We start from the raw sequence: 13,021 nt of genomic DNA, 5'->3' as shown, positions 1-13,021 counted from the left end.
TTTCACGTAGAGAAGCGGAAACCTTGTCACATTCGACAAGGAGTTCAGAAATACCAAATTTCCTACAAAATCTTTTCTTAAAGACATTATTCATACCTTCACTTCTTTGAGTTGTGGTCATATCAGCTGTAAAAGAGGTACGATAAACAGCAGCCCACCTTCTTCTCAAGTCATATAGATTTAGCAACCATGAGTTCTCTTTCAGGTCATATTTAGTCAACAATTCATTCCACTTCTTTATAAAATACTCCTCCGATCTATCTTCATAGACACATCCTTTAAAAGCATATAGAAAATCAGGATCCTTATGAATTACATGACCAAGATGTTTAGCAACATTAAGATAAATGTGCCACAAGCAAAGTCGATGACTTGTATTAGGAAATACATAAGTAATTGCTCCTGCCATGGCTGCATCTTGGTCAGTGAAAATTGTACTTGGATGCTTACCTGACATTGCTGTCAAAAAGGTTTGAAACAACCAAATAAATGATTCAATAGTTTCATTAAACAATAATGCAGCTCCAAAAATTATTGTTTGCTTGTGATGGTTGGTTCCAAGGAGTGGAGCAAAAGGCATCTCAAACTTATTTGTCTGAAATGTAGTATCAAACGACACTGCATCACCAAAGCATACGTAATCCATGATAGACTGACCGTCGGCCCAAAAAAAATTAGCTATCCTTCCATCTTGCTTATCAATTTCCATGGCATAAAAAAATGCAGGATCCTCTATCTGCTTGTTCTTCGGGTATTCCAACAATATTTGTGCATCATTGGATTCTAGGTACTTGTTCCGCTCGCGACCAATCTCATTGTTGCAATCCATCCGTAAGAAGGGAACTTTATCAGCCCCACCATAAAACTGCTTCATGAACTCATAGACTTGCATTGGCCTCATTCCGGCTTCCCGTATTTGAGCAATGAGTTGTCTGTCTGCATCTATAACATGTCGTTGCGACCTCAACATGTGTTTCTTTTTTGGTGTGGCTAAAATATAATTGTGATCAAGTTCAATCTTTTGTACTGTCCAAACTCCCTCCCTGCTGACACTGAACTTAATAAGATCTTTGCAACCTGTCCTTGTAGTGGCATGTGATGACCCTGTTTCTGCATATCCTTGGCTGCTACAGACTATAACTCTGCTATATATAGTTTTATCTGCTCGACGCTTTATGATGCTCTTTCTAATGCTGAATCCAATCATTACCGGTATATGTGTTGTACATCTCATACGCATCATTCTCCGACGCAAAAGACATTCCGACTTTAGGAACAATCACAGGTGGTCCATCTTTATCAACAACCTATTGTGAAATTTTGTTTAGAATAAAAAACAAATATTATGATAATACAATTTAATTTATTACCATATCGTCATCAACTTGGGTGTTTGCACCGACGGACAACGATGATGTGTGCGGATCAGCCACTGGTTCCATAATCATGGACTCGTTGTTCTGCGTCATCTAGTATATATATGATGAATCAGATCGATAATAATTAGAATACAGATCGATGGTAATTACATTACGTGTAAAAGAAAGTTTTATTTGCTGCTCTGGCTTGTGGTACCGACCTGGAGGCGCGCGAGCTCTTCCTTCGTGTACTCCATGGCTCCTGGCGGCGGCGGCAGCAATAGCAGGGGACGGCGGCGGCGGCGGTAGCAGGGGGCCGCGGCGGTGGCAGGAAAGAAAGAGACGAAACAAAGAGACCCTACATGATACAAGAACAAACTAGAGACCCTACGTGACTTTATTCAGGTAAAGCTGCCCATGCGTCCTGTGAGCCGAGTCGCTGCACGCGAGCCGAGCACCCAAGCCCATCGCGTGCCCGCCGCTTGCCGTCATGTTGTGGGCCTGCAGGTATGGATTGCAAGGGGCTCCATCGGTGTGGCTCTGGATCGGTGTTCCAGCCAATTTTTTTCCGCGCTAGCGGCGAAATTACAGTTAGTATAGTACTTTTTATAATTTCTCTCTGCCATGTTATTAGATACTAGCGATATCGCTGCTTGTTGGAGGCCTAACTGTGGGAGTACGGGAGCACCGGCTTGCGTCGCCGTTCAAGTGCCGCCGAGGCTGCTGTGGCGAGCGGGCAACCCAACAAAGCGTGGCTGCCGATCGACGACCGGGAGCACCGAGCGGGTGGGGCGCTGCCGACCCGTCGCCGGCGCGGCAACCGAGTGGGAGTGGGGGTATCGGCGGTCGCGCTGCCGTGGCAATCGCAAACATTCTTCGCTGGGCTACGAGCGATTCCGTTCTCCGCTCTGTTCACCTCTGCCGAGGCCGACGGAGATTCGGAGTTCGGCTCTGGCTCCGATGATCCCTGCCACTCTCGGTCTTCGGCCGGTCGTTTTTGATCCCCGGGGTGATACGGATTCGGAGTCCGTCGGTGTTCCTATCTTTCCTCTTTCTCCCTTCCAAGACAAAGACCCCGAGTCTGCTCACCTGCCGGTTTCTGACGCCGAATCGGAGCACCCACGGCGAAGAAGCCCCCAATGAAACGGGAGCCACGGAACGCCGCTCTCCAACATATCAAACCAAATCACAACATCGATGAGCCAACCACAGCAAGGGAGAACCGGAAACACCACGTACTCAGTGCTCACCGGCCGGAGTAGAAACCATGAAGCGGACCACGTCGAAGCTGCCTCTGCTCGCGGCCTTGCTCGCCGCCGTCCTGCTGCTCCTGCCCCCGGCCGCCGCAGCCAAGGCCATCGACGCCAGCAAGACGCAGCGCCTGGAGCTGCCGGACACGCTGGCGATCGGCCCCGAGAGCGTCGCGTTCGATGGCCACGGCGTCGGGCCTTACGTCAGCGTCTCAGACGGCCGCATCCTCAAGTACGGTGGCGAGGGTGCCGGGTGGACGACGTTCGCGTACAGCCCGAGCTACACCAAGAACAACTGTGACGCGTTCTCCGACCTGCCTCCAGTCGCCACTGAGAGCTCGTGCGGCCGACCGCTCGGCTTGAGGTTTCATGTCGAGTCTGGGAACCTCTACATCGCCGACGCCTATATGGGCTTGATGCGTGTCGGGCCGAACGGCGTGGAGGCGACGGTGCTAGCGACGGAGGCCGGCGGTGCGCCGCTGCGCTTCACGAACGGTGTGGACATCGACCAGGTCACCGGTGATGTCTATTTCACTGACAGTAGCACGACGTATACACGAGCGCAGCATCAGATGGTCACCACGACGGGAGATTCAACGGGACGCATCATGAAATACGACCCACGGGACTGATCAAGTTACTGTGCTCCAGTCCGGCGTAACGTACCCTAACGGAATCGCCATCAGTGCCGACAGGACTCACCTTATCGTCGCGCTTACTGGACCGTGCAAACTAATGAGATACTGGATCCGAGGGCCCAAGGCCAACACGTCCGAGCCGTTTGCTGACCTGCCGGGATACCCGGACAATGTGAGACCTGACGGGAAGGGAGGATTCTGGGTGGCGCTGCATCGGGAGAAGTATGAACTTCCATTTGGTTTGGATAGACATTTGCTCGCTACTAGAATCGGCGCCGACGGTGAAAAGATGCAGGAGATGGACTTAAAAATGTGAAGCCCACCGAGTTGGTTGAGAGAGACGATGGGAAAATATATCTTGGATCTGTAGAGTTATCATACGTCGGCATTGTTAGCAGGTAGAAGTTTAGTTGTGTTTAAGTTATTGTATTTGATCTTTTTTAATATGTCACAGTAGTATTTGTGTACTTTATTTTGTTCTTAATTAATAAAAATTGCAGTTATTTAAATTATGATATTTTTGAATCTTTAAATATCCGGATCAGAATCTAAATATTTGATCATGTTGACGGACTTACAAGAAGCCCACCTATCGCCACGCCCAGCCAACACCCCCCACCCCATCCCACCCCACCCACCAAAAGGCACCAAACCAGTGCACGCGCCTCGCTGTACCCTAAACTCAAGCTGTCATCTACGACCGTGATCATCCGAGACAGCAACAATCTAGAACATGTGTACCGCACCGTGCACAGCATGTCCGCATTACTTGAAGGAGCCATGGTTAATAGCTAATGCCCTAAGGCTCAAGCAGGTTCCAGTGCTGTTCGAACGTCAGGCTAAGTGGAGGTCTCCCTGGAAGTTGGCGCAGCCGGGGACGGCTTTGAGTCCACATTGGTGACCCCGGTTCACAAGCATCCAGATCTCCCGTCTCTGTTTTTTAAATGCATCAGGCAGAAAAAAAGAGTGCCATATTATATCTTGAAGACATGAACCTCAAATGTAGGAACTGCATTTACAAAAATATTTTGTGTCCTACTATCACAGTAGACAGCACAAGAACATACTAGATTCCTAAGAACCGTACAAATACTTGTACTCCCAAAACTGCTGCATTCATACACATCCAAACTATGCTCAATTCAGAGCATGGAATTTTGAAACTATAAAAAGGAGCACGGAATTTTGAAATTACAATGAAATTCATGTGCTGCAGGTCTGCCTCGAGCAGTCGAGCTGATGATCACAACCTGTTACACTGGCCTGTACAGCCGTCTCAGGCTGTTGAGTGCTGAGCAACACCTTCTGGTCTCACCTGACGGCACTGGAACGGTCCTGCTGCTGTGAAGATAGGCAAAAAATTGCCAGCAGCCGGCTGCAAACAAGTGGCACTGCAGCCTCCTTTCGATTCGCGACACGTGTCCGTTCCCACGAATCTCAAAGAAACGGCCCAGCTTGGCTTCGTATCGGCTCAAAGTACCGATTAACCCAGCCAAGTTAGCTTCGGCTATTGGCTCAAGCCATCGATCAGTTTGCTCCTTGCATCTGTTGGCTCAATCTCTTTTTTCGCATCTGCATCACGGGGTAGAAAGAAACAACCGTCAAACCACGTAGCGCCGCCGGCGCCGATCATCACCTCACCGGCGTCAATTTGCAGCGATCTGCACTATTCCCCCGTTTGAGACAAAGGTGATCTATCCTCGACTCAGATATAACAGTTCTCACGTATGTTTTAGGACTATCATCCACTGACCACCATGGCAGAAAGAGCGGACGAGGACATGCAAGGAGAAGAGGATATGACAAGACAATTTGGGCTCCCTTCTGCAAATGGACACATGACAATAATTGGAGATCATGAAGCCAACGATCAACGGGTACAATCTTTGTTGCTCCCTTTTGCATCTGAAGAATCTGCAACCATCGATGATCAGATAGGCGATGACCAACAGAAAACGCAGGTATAGTGAAAATGTTTCTCTGATGCCATTTTTTTTTAACTATGGTTCGATCATTTTTATATGTGCAAATTTATAATACTTGTTGTACATGAAAAATAGACATCACACATAGCATCGCTGGCTATTAGTGAAAATGGTCAAGGCAACGACAACACAATTCCTAAATCAACGGCACATCAGGTAACATGATTATGCATATTTTAAGAAAAAAAATTTAGTTTGTGTTGTGATAATGTGACATTGTTGATGGCGCATTTTATAATAGGATGTTAATAAGTATGGACCACCTGTGATAGTTTCTGAAGTTGGAATATCTTTCAAGTCTGGAGACATTGAATATGAGATGTACAACACATATGCTGGTAAGGTCGGGTTCAGCATCAGAAAAAGTGACACAAAGCGTAGAGTGGATAAAACTATGTCATCAAAACTGTTAGTTTGTAGCAAACAAGGGCATGGAGACGCTGGTTCATCACGTGGCAGTACAAGGACAGGTTGTAATGCTCGTATTCTGTTCAGCATTAGTAGAGAGGGGATTTGGACAGTGCAACAGGTAAGACACACATGTTGAGATCCCAGCGACATGTTATAGAAGCGGACAGAAAACTCATTAGTCAAATACGGGAAGCTGGGATGAAGCCATCACAGGTGTTCGAGTTCATGAAACAATTTTATGGTCGTCCTGAAAATGTTCCATTCTTAAAGGTTGATTGCTACAATGAAATTGGTCGTGAACGGAAGAAGTATTTAGAATGCAATGATGCACAAATATTGCTGGAATACCTAAAGAACAAGCAGATGGAGGATCCCACATTTTTTTATGCAATTGAAATAAACAAAGAAAATGATCGGATAACTAATTTCTTTTGGGCTTATGGTCAGTCTATCATGGATTACAAGTGTTTTGGTGATGCTGTGTCATTTGACACCACATTTCAAACTAATAAATTTGAAATGCCTTTTGCTCCAATCCTTGGAACCAACCACCACAAGCAGACAATCATTTTTGGGGCAGCACTGTTATTTAATGAAACTATTCCTTTATTTATTTGGCTGTTTGAAACTTTTTTGACGGCAATGTCTGGAAAGCACCCAAGCACTATTTACTGATCAAGATGCAGCCATGGCAGGAGCAATTGCTTATGTATTCCCAAATACAAGCCATCGTCTTTGTTTGTGGCATATTTATCTTAATGCTGCGAAACATCTTAGTCATATAATTAATAAGCATCCTAATAAGTTTTTACTTGCTTTCAAAAGTTGTGTCTATGAAGATAGATCAGAGGAGTGTTTTAAAAAAAGGTGGAATAAACTGTTGACTGACTATGGCCTAGAGGAGAATTCATGGCTGCTAAATCTATATGATTTCAGAGAAAAGTGGGCTGCAGTTTATCGTGACTCTTTTACAGCTGATATGACAACAACCCAAAGGAGTGAAGGTATGAATAATATCTTTAAGAAAATATTTCGTAGGAAACTTGGTCTTTCTGAACTCATTGTGGAATGTGAAAAGGTTTCTGCTTCTCTTCGTGAGAATGAGTTGTATGAAGATTTTAAATCACGTATGAAGAACCCAGTTAATTACATCCTAAATTTTTCTTTGTTGAAGACAGCTGCTGAATCTTATACAAGGAGGATGTATACAGAGTTTGAGGATGAATTTAAAAATCAGTTTGTATTTTCTTGCAAGTTAGTACAAACTGAGGGGTCAATATCAACATTCATGGTCACACATATGGATTCAAATTATGGAGCAACAGTTGTGTTCAACATTGCAGACAAGACTGTTACTTGTTCTTGCAGAAAGTTTGAATCTATAGGTACGTATACATTATTTGAGTTACAGTTTTTCTTCCAATACAAATTGCTTACCGTTGGTTTTATAACTTGTAGGTATATTATGCAGGCATGCCTTGAAAGTATTCAATATAAATGATATTTTCATGTTACCATCTCAGTATATACTGACCAGATGGACAAAGTATGCAAAAAGAGGTTTTTATATTGAGAAAAAAGGAAAGGAGAAAGAAAACTTGAAAGAACATGCTGCAAGACTGTCTCGAATCGCAACATCCCTTGCATTGAAGTGTTCAGTGTCAAAACCACTCCTTAATGATTTGGAGAGAGCATTAGAGAAGTTGGAAATGGAGGCTGATCATTCACTAAACAAAATGAAAAAAACTGAGGTTCCTGGAATTTCAAATGACTGCAGTATGGATAATGTAAATAGTAAAATATCATTTGGAGTTCCTCAGGTAGTGCAAGATGCAAAAAGTAAACAAGCAAAGAATACAGTTGAAAAGAATACAGGGAAGAAAAGGAGAAGTTCTTCTGATAAAGGTTCTTATCCTCTCCATATCACTTTTTTTTAATAGTTCTAAATATATATTACATGTTCCTGTTCAATCATAGAGAAAGTAAGCTCATAATATTTTTACTCCTCCACATAGGAAAAGCTTCAAGGAAAATGGACCAAAGTACTGAACATGATATGTATGCGGATTTTTAAACCGTGGTTGCTCCATTGATGCCAGGAGGATATACAAGCCTTCTACTTGGAGTTGATCAAGAAGCTTCAGCTGCTCGTAAATTACATTTTGATGAAGCCCAAAATCTTAACACATAAACAGCAGGCACTCTTTTATCAATTTCAATGTAATTGGAGCTGTAATAATTTATTTGCATTGTTTTGATGACAATAGAAATTACAACTGATCACTACAGAAATGTAGGTTGTAATCACTAGTACAGAGTATACACACTGTTGAAGAAACACACAGGATCAGGCCAGCAAGCTCTGATCAGTACTACTATACAGACTATACAGGGTTTATCTTTGCTTCTCTTCTAGCTTGATAACCTCATGGGATGTTTTCTTCATTTCCCAGAAATATTCAGCTCAATTTTTGTTACACATATCAGTATCAGATTCTCCAAACTTCATTATAACATCTCCATCTTGGTTCGAGTCTTGTTGATTTCCGAGGACTGATAGCTTCTGGTTGCACAACATTGTCAAGGATTTTGAAAACGAAATGGCATTTCTTCAGTATTAGCAAGATATTTTTTTAAGATTAGGCACACTTTTAAAACAATATAGTTAGTTTGGTTAAATTTATAAAACTGACAAGAAGTTATGTGGTAGACCAAAACAGAGTAAAGACAGAGCATGTATTGGAATTGGAATACGAACAGAATTGTGAGCCTGTTTGATCAAATGCTGGCAAACCTGCTAGCTGTTGGCTAGCTACTGCTTGCTACCATCCGCCTCTGCTGGGAGTATAACAAGCAGCTAGCGAGCAGTGAACTACCGCGAGTCCTAGGCCAGAGCAGCGCGCCGTCCACCGTCGCAGTCTACTCGAACGGCTGCAACCTGGGCTGCAACCTCGGCTGCTACGAAGAGGCCGGCGACGAGGCGGCCTTCGTAGCGTGATTGGAGTCGGCGGGATCGGTGTCGCTGGGCAAGCTCCTCCACCTCCAAAGCGGCGCAAGGCCGGCCAGTGCGTGCCATCGCTGGACAAGCCAAGAAGGGGAGTGGAGACCGGGCCTCCCCGCTCCAAGCCGCCGGCAGCCTCCCTGCTGGAACTCCGGACTTCGGCGAGGAAGAAGAGGATTGGAGGCACGGTACCACGGGCCTGTGGCGCGGCTCAGCCCAGCGGGCTAGCGGCGCGGCCCCTGCCAGTTTCACCTCTAACGGCAAGGAGCGTTTTTTTCGGATCTTCACGGAAGTAGATAGCGGAGCCGAAGCCGGAGCAAAACCAATCGATACTTTGAGCCGATGCGAAGCCAAGCTGGGCCGTTTCTTTGAGATCCGTGGGAACGGACACGTGTCGCGAATCGAAAGGAGGCTGCAGTGCCGCTTGTTTGCAGCCGGCTGCAGGCAATTTTTTGCCTGAAGATCATGGGGAAAGGATGTGCTGCGTGAAAGGTCCAAACTGCCACTTGGTTTTAGGCTCCCGAAGTCCGCCGTGACTATAAGCCACGCGTGCTGCGAATCTTCTTCCCATCGCCAATTATACGGCATTTTGTACTGATCGAATATTGGCCTGCCATATAGGTGTATATCATATCAGATAGTATGATCTAGTTTACCTGCCACGTGCTGCCTGGTTAGTGGACACTATCAACTTTGGTCTGCTAGGTTGATGTATATTAGGCTACACGTTCCTCCGGATAGTATGGTCTAAGTGTATTTTTTTCCTTCCCTCTGTATATTTCTTTTTTCCTTTTTTCTTCCCTTTCTTTCCTTTTTCATTCCTTTTCTTTCTTCTGACTTTCTCTTGTTCTTTTCTATTTGTTTTCTTCTTATGTTTATTTCTCTTGTTCTTTTCTTTTTCTTTCCTACTTTTTCCTTCTATTTTTATTTTTATTTATTTTCCCCAATCCTCTGTATCTATTTATTTATTTATTCATTTATTCTCTCTCTTTCTTTTTTATTATAAATCTCATGCACATAATCTTTGTTTGAATTTATAATTTATTACTTTTATAATTTTTATCAATCATGTTTGTTTCTTATATAATCAGATACTAATAGACCTATACTTACATGGTACTATAATATCAAACTATTTGTTCACATTTAAGATCAAGTCATGCTTAATGGATATTAATTTATTTGCATTGTAGATTCATAAGTTGGGATTGAAATGATTTATTTCCTTTTTATGCTAACTTGTTTAGCACGTGTATATGTACTGATAAAATAATTTTTTTACAATGTAGATGTATTTGTTCTTCATGTAAAATTATTTATCTGCGTGTAACTAATTTGTTCGTAATGCAAAATCAATTGTTCGCTAGACTAAATTGATTCGGTGATATTGACTCATTTGTTTGCAATATTCATTTTCTATTATTTATTATGTACGATCAAATGTTTGTGATGTTTAATATTTTGTTCATAGTACTAATTTGTTCATGATGTTTAACTTTTTATTCGTAGAAAATAGTTATTTTTTCGTGTTGTTAAAATATTTATTCCCAGTAGCCGAAATTAAGTATTTAATATTAAAAAAATATTTTTTTCAAAATATCAAGCTAACACATGTAAGTGGGGTCTTGTTTTAGAAAGAGATAATGGTTTATTATAAAAAGATAATGGTGCAATTTAAATTTAATTTGGGTACTTGGTTTAATAATTACAGTATAGTTTGTTTAGTTTTGAATTTGCATGCATGTGGGTGACGTCAGCATCGTTGTACTCTTCTGCATGCACAGAATTTTTCTCCTTTTAAGCTAAATTATCAGCTCGCACTACGCATGGAAATAATTCCACAATTAGGCTGATGACGGCCATCTAATGTATCCGGTGATGGTTCTGCAGTTGTGACCCTAAGTGATATATAGACTCATCCCAAAAGTCTCTGATCTTTTGTTTATCTCTGGGTGCATGAACTCCTTAGAATATCCCTGTTTCCTGAAATGGCCTAGCTTTGGAACTGCTGGTTCTGGTATTTTTTTTTGGATAGTATTAGTTTCTTCATACTTTTGATTACAGCCGGTTATTCCAACTCGGTCCCTCCAAAAGAGTAGGGGTCACGAAAAAGTTGCGGTAGCCACCAAACTGCGGTGTGCTACCTGGTTAAGACTGTATTTCGTTGCTTCTAATGGTAATGAAATTCAGGTTCGCCCTGTTGTGAAAACAAATGGGCAGCCTGTATGGCGACGCCGGGAACCATTTTAGAGCTTCTCAGAGAACCTGCTACCTGAACAAGAATTGCACATTTTCAGAGTTTCTTGTAATTTCAGAATAGTGGGCAAGCACATTTTCGGATGCTCCTCACTTTCTCCTGGGCTGAAAAATCTATATCTCTATGCTGTCATCTCCTCAAGTATATTTTTAGTGATAATGCTGGACTTACTGAAATCACCTTGCTCACGCAATGGCGTTTTAATGAGCACCAAGGAGGCTGGGTCCATTTCCTTTCCAAACCCAGAAACATGTTGCCCCCATGGCGTATCACAAATCACCAGCTGAGCACAACCTGCTCCGTTCCCTAGAATAAGAACGGCAAAAGTCTCACCAAACAGATTTCCTGGAAGCTAAGTTCACTATTTGCTATGCTCCATTGCACTCCAAAAGCAGCAGCGCGTTCTTTGCTCGGCTACAAGCCTAGAACGCACTGCATTTGTTGGTTATTGCTCTGCTCTTTCTGCCCTCCCGATCACATGCATGTGCCGCTAAAAATTGCGCAGGCCGGACCCAAACACTTTCGCAACCAGCTTCCATCAATTTCCTTCTCCGCTCCATTATTCATCTCTGTCGAGGGAGATTCGGAGTTCAGCTTCGCTGCTGACACCGTCCTCTGACTTCGATAATCCCTGCCTCTCTCTCTTCCCTCGTTCCCTTCCATGAGAAAGACTCGGACTTGGAATCCGCTCACCTGCCGGGTTCTGACGCCGATTCGGAGTGCGCACGGCGAACGAGCCCCCAATAAAACCTAGCGGGGGGACGCCCTTCTCCAACAAATCAAAACCAAAGCATACCAGCGATCAGCTAACAATAGCAAGAGAGAACCGGAACCACCTCGTACGCAGTGCTCACCGGCTGGAGTAGCAACCATGACGTGGACCACGTCGAAGCTGACTCTGCTCGCGACGATCTTGCTCGCCGTCCTGCTGCTCCTGCCCTCCGCTGCGGCCGCCGTAGCCAAGGCCATCGACGCCAGCAAGACCCAGCGCCTGGAGCTGCCGGACACGCTGGCGATCGGCCCCGAGAGCGTGGCCTTCGACGGCCACGGCGCCGGACCCTACGTCAGCGTCTCGGACGGCCGCATCCTCAAGTACGGCGGCGAGGGTGCCGGGTGGACGACTTTCGCGTACAGTCCGAGCTACACCAAAAACAACTGCGACGCGTTCTCTGACCTCCCGCCGGTCGCCACGGAGAGCTCGTGCGGCCGACCGCTCGGCTTGAGGTTTCATGTCGACTCCGGAAACCTCTACATTGCCGACGCGTATATGGGTCTGATGCGCGTCGGGCCAAACGGCGGGGAGGCGACGGTGCTGGCAACGGAGGCCGGCGGTGCGCCGCTGCGCTTCACGAACGGTGTGGACATCGACCAGGTCACCGGTGATGTCTATTTCACTGACAGTAGCACGACGTATACACGAGCGCAGCATCAGATGGTCACCAGGACAGGAGACTCGACCGGACGCATCATGAAATACGACCCACGGACTGATCAAGTTACTGTGCTCCAGTCCGGCGTAACGTACCCTAACGGAATCGCCATCAGTGCCGACAGGACTCACCTTATCGTCGCGCTTACTGGACCGTGCAAACTAATGAGATACTGGATCCGAGGGCCCAAGGCCAACACGTCCGAGCCGTTTGCTGACCTGCCGGGATACCCGGACAATGTGAGACCTGACGGGAAGGGAGGATTCTGGGTGGCGCTGCATCGAGAGAAGTACGAGCTTCCATTTGGTTTGGACAGACATTTACTGGCCATTAGGATCGGCGCTAATGGTGAAAAGTTACAAGAGATGAACGGACACAAGAACGTGAGGCCAACCGAGGCGGTGGAGAGAGAGGATGGCAAAATATATCTTGGATCCGTGGAATTATCGTACGTCAGTGTTGTTAGTACGTAGAAGTCTAGCTAGGTTTAAGATATATTTAGAGTAGTATTTATATTTGTATCTTTTAGTGTTGGTATTTTCTCGAAAGGGTTTAATTTTCTTCGAAAGGTTTTCAGTGTTGGTTTGTAATATATATATATATATATATATATATATATATATATATATATATATATATATATATATATATACACACACACACACACACGTAATTGTAGCTACTCCTACAT

At 44.6% G+C, this 13,021-nt stretch overlaps 1 protein-coding gene and 1 pseudogene across 1 annotated transcript; both read left to right on the top strand.

The window, feature by feature from the left end:
- The first annotated feature begins 2,625 nt into the window (after positions 1-2,625).
- Positions 2,626-3,648, top strand: LOC112889150 (annotated as a pseudogene).
- An 8,123-nt stretch (positions 3,649-11,771) lies between these two features.
- LOC112889149 (protein STRICTOSIDINE SYNTHASE-LIKE 10-like) lies at positions 11,772-12,803 on the top strand. Its single transcript, XM_025955640.1, has one exon. The coding sequence runs from the start codon at positions 11,772-11,774 to the stop codon at positions 12,801-12,803; it is 1,032 nt and encodes a 343-aa protein (XP_025811425.1).
- The last annotated feature ends 218 nt before the right edge of the window (positions 12,804-13,021 follow it).

Source organism: Panicum hallii, chromosome 4 (assembly GCF_002211085.1).
Source record: "Panicum hallii strain FIL2 chromosome 4, PHallii_v3.1, whole genome shotgun sequence".
NCBI lineage: Eukaryota > Viridiplantae > Streptophyta > Magnoliopsida > Poales > Poaceae > Panicum > Panicum hallii.
This window is presented reverse-complemented; position numbering and strand designations above follow the sequence as displayed.

Coding starts and splice junctions, on each gene's coding strand:
- LOC112889149 (XM_025955640.1), top strand. CDS start 11,772: ATGACGTGGACCACGTCGAAGCTGACTCTGCTCGCGACGATCTTGCTC.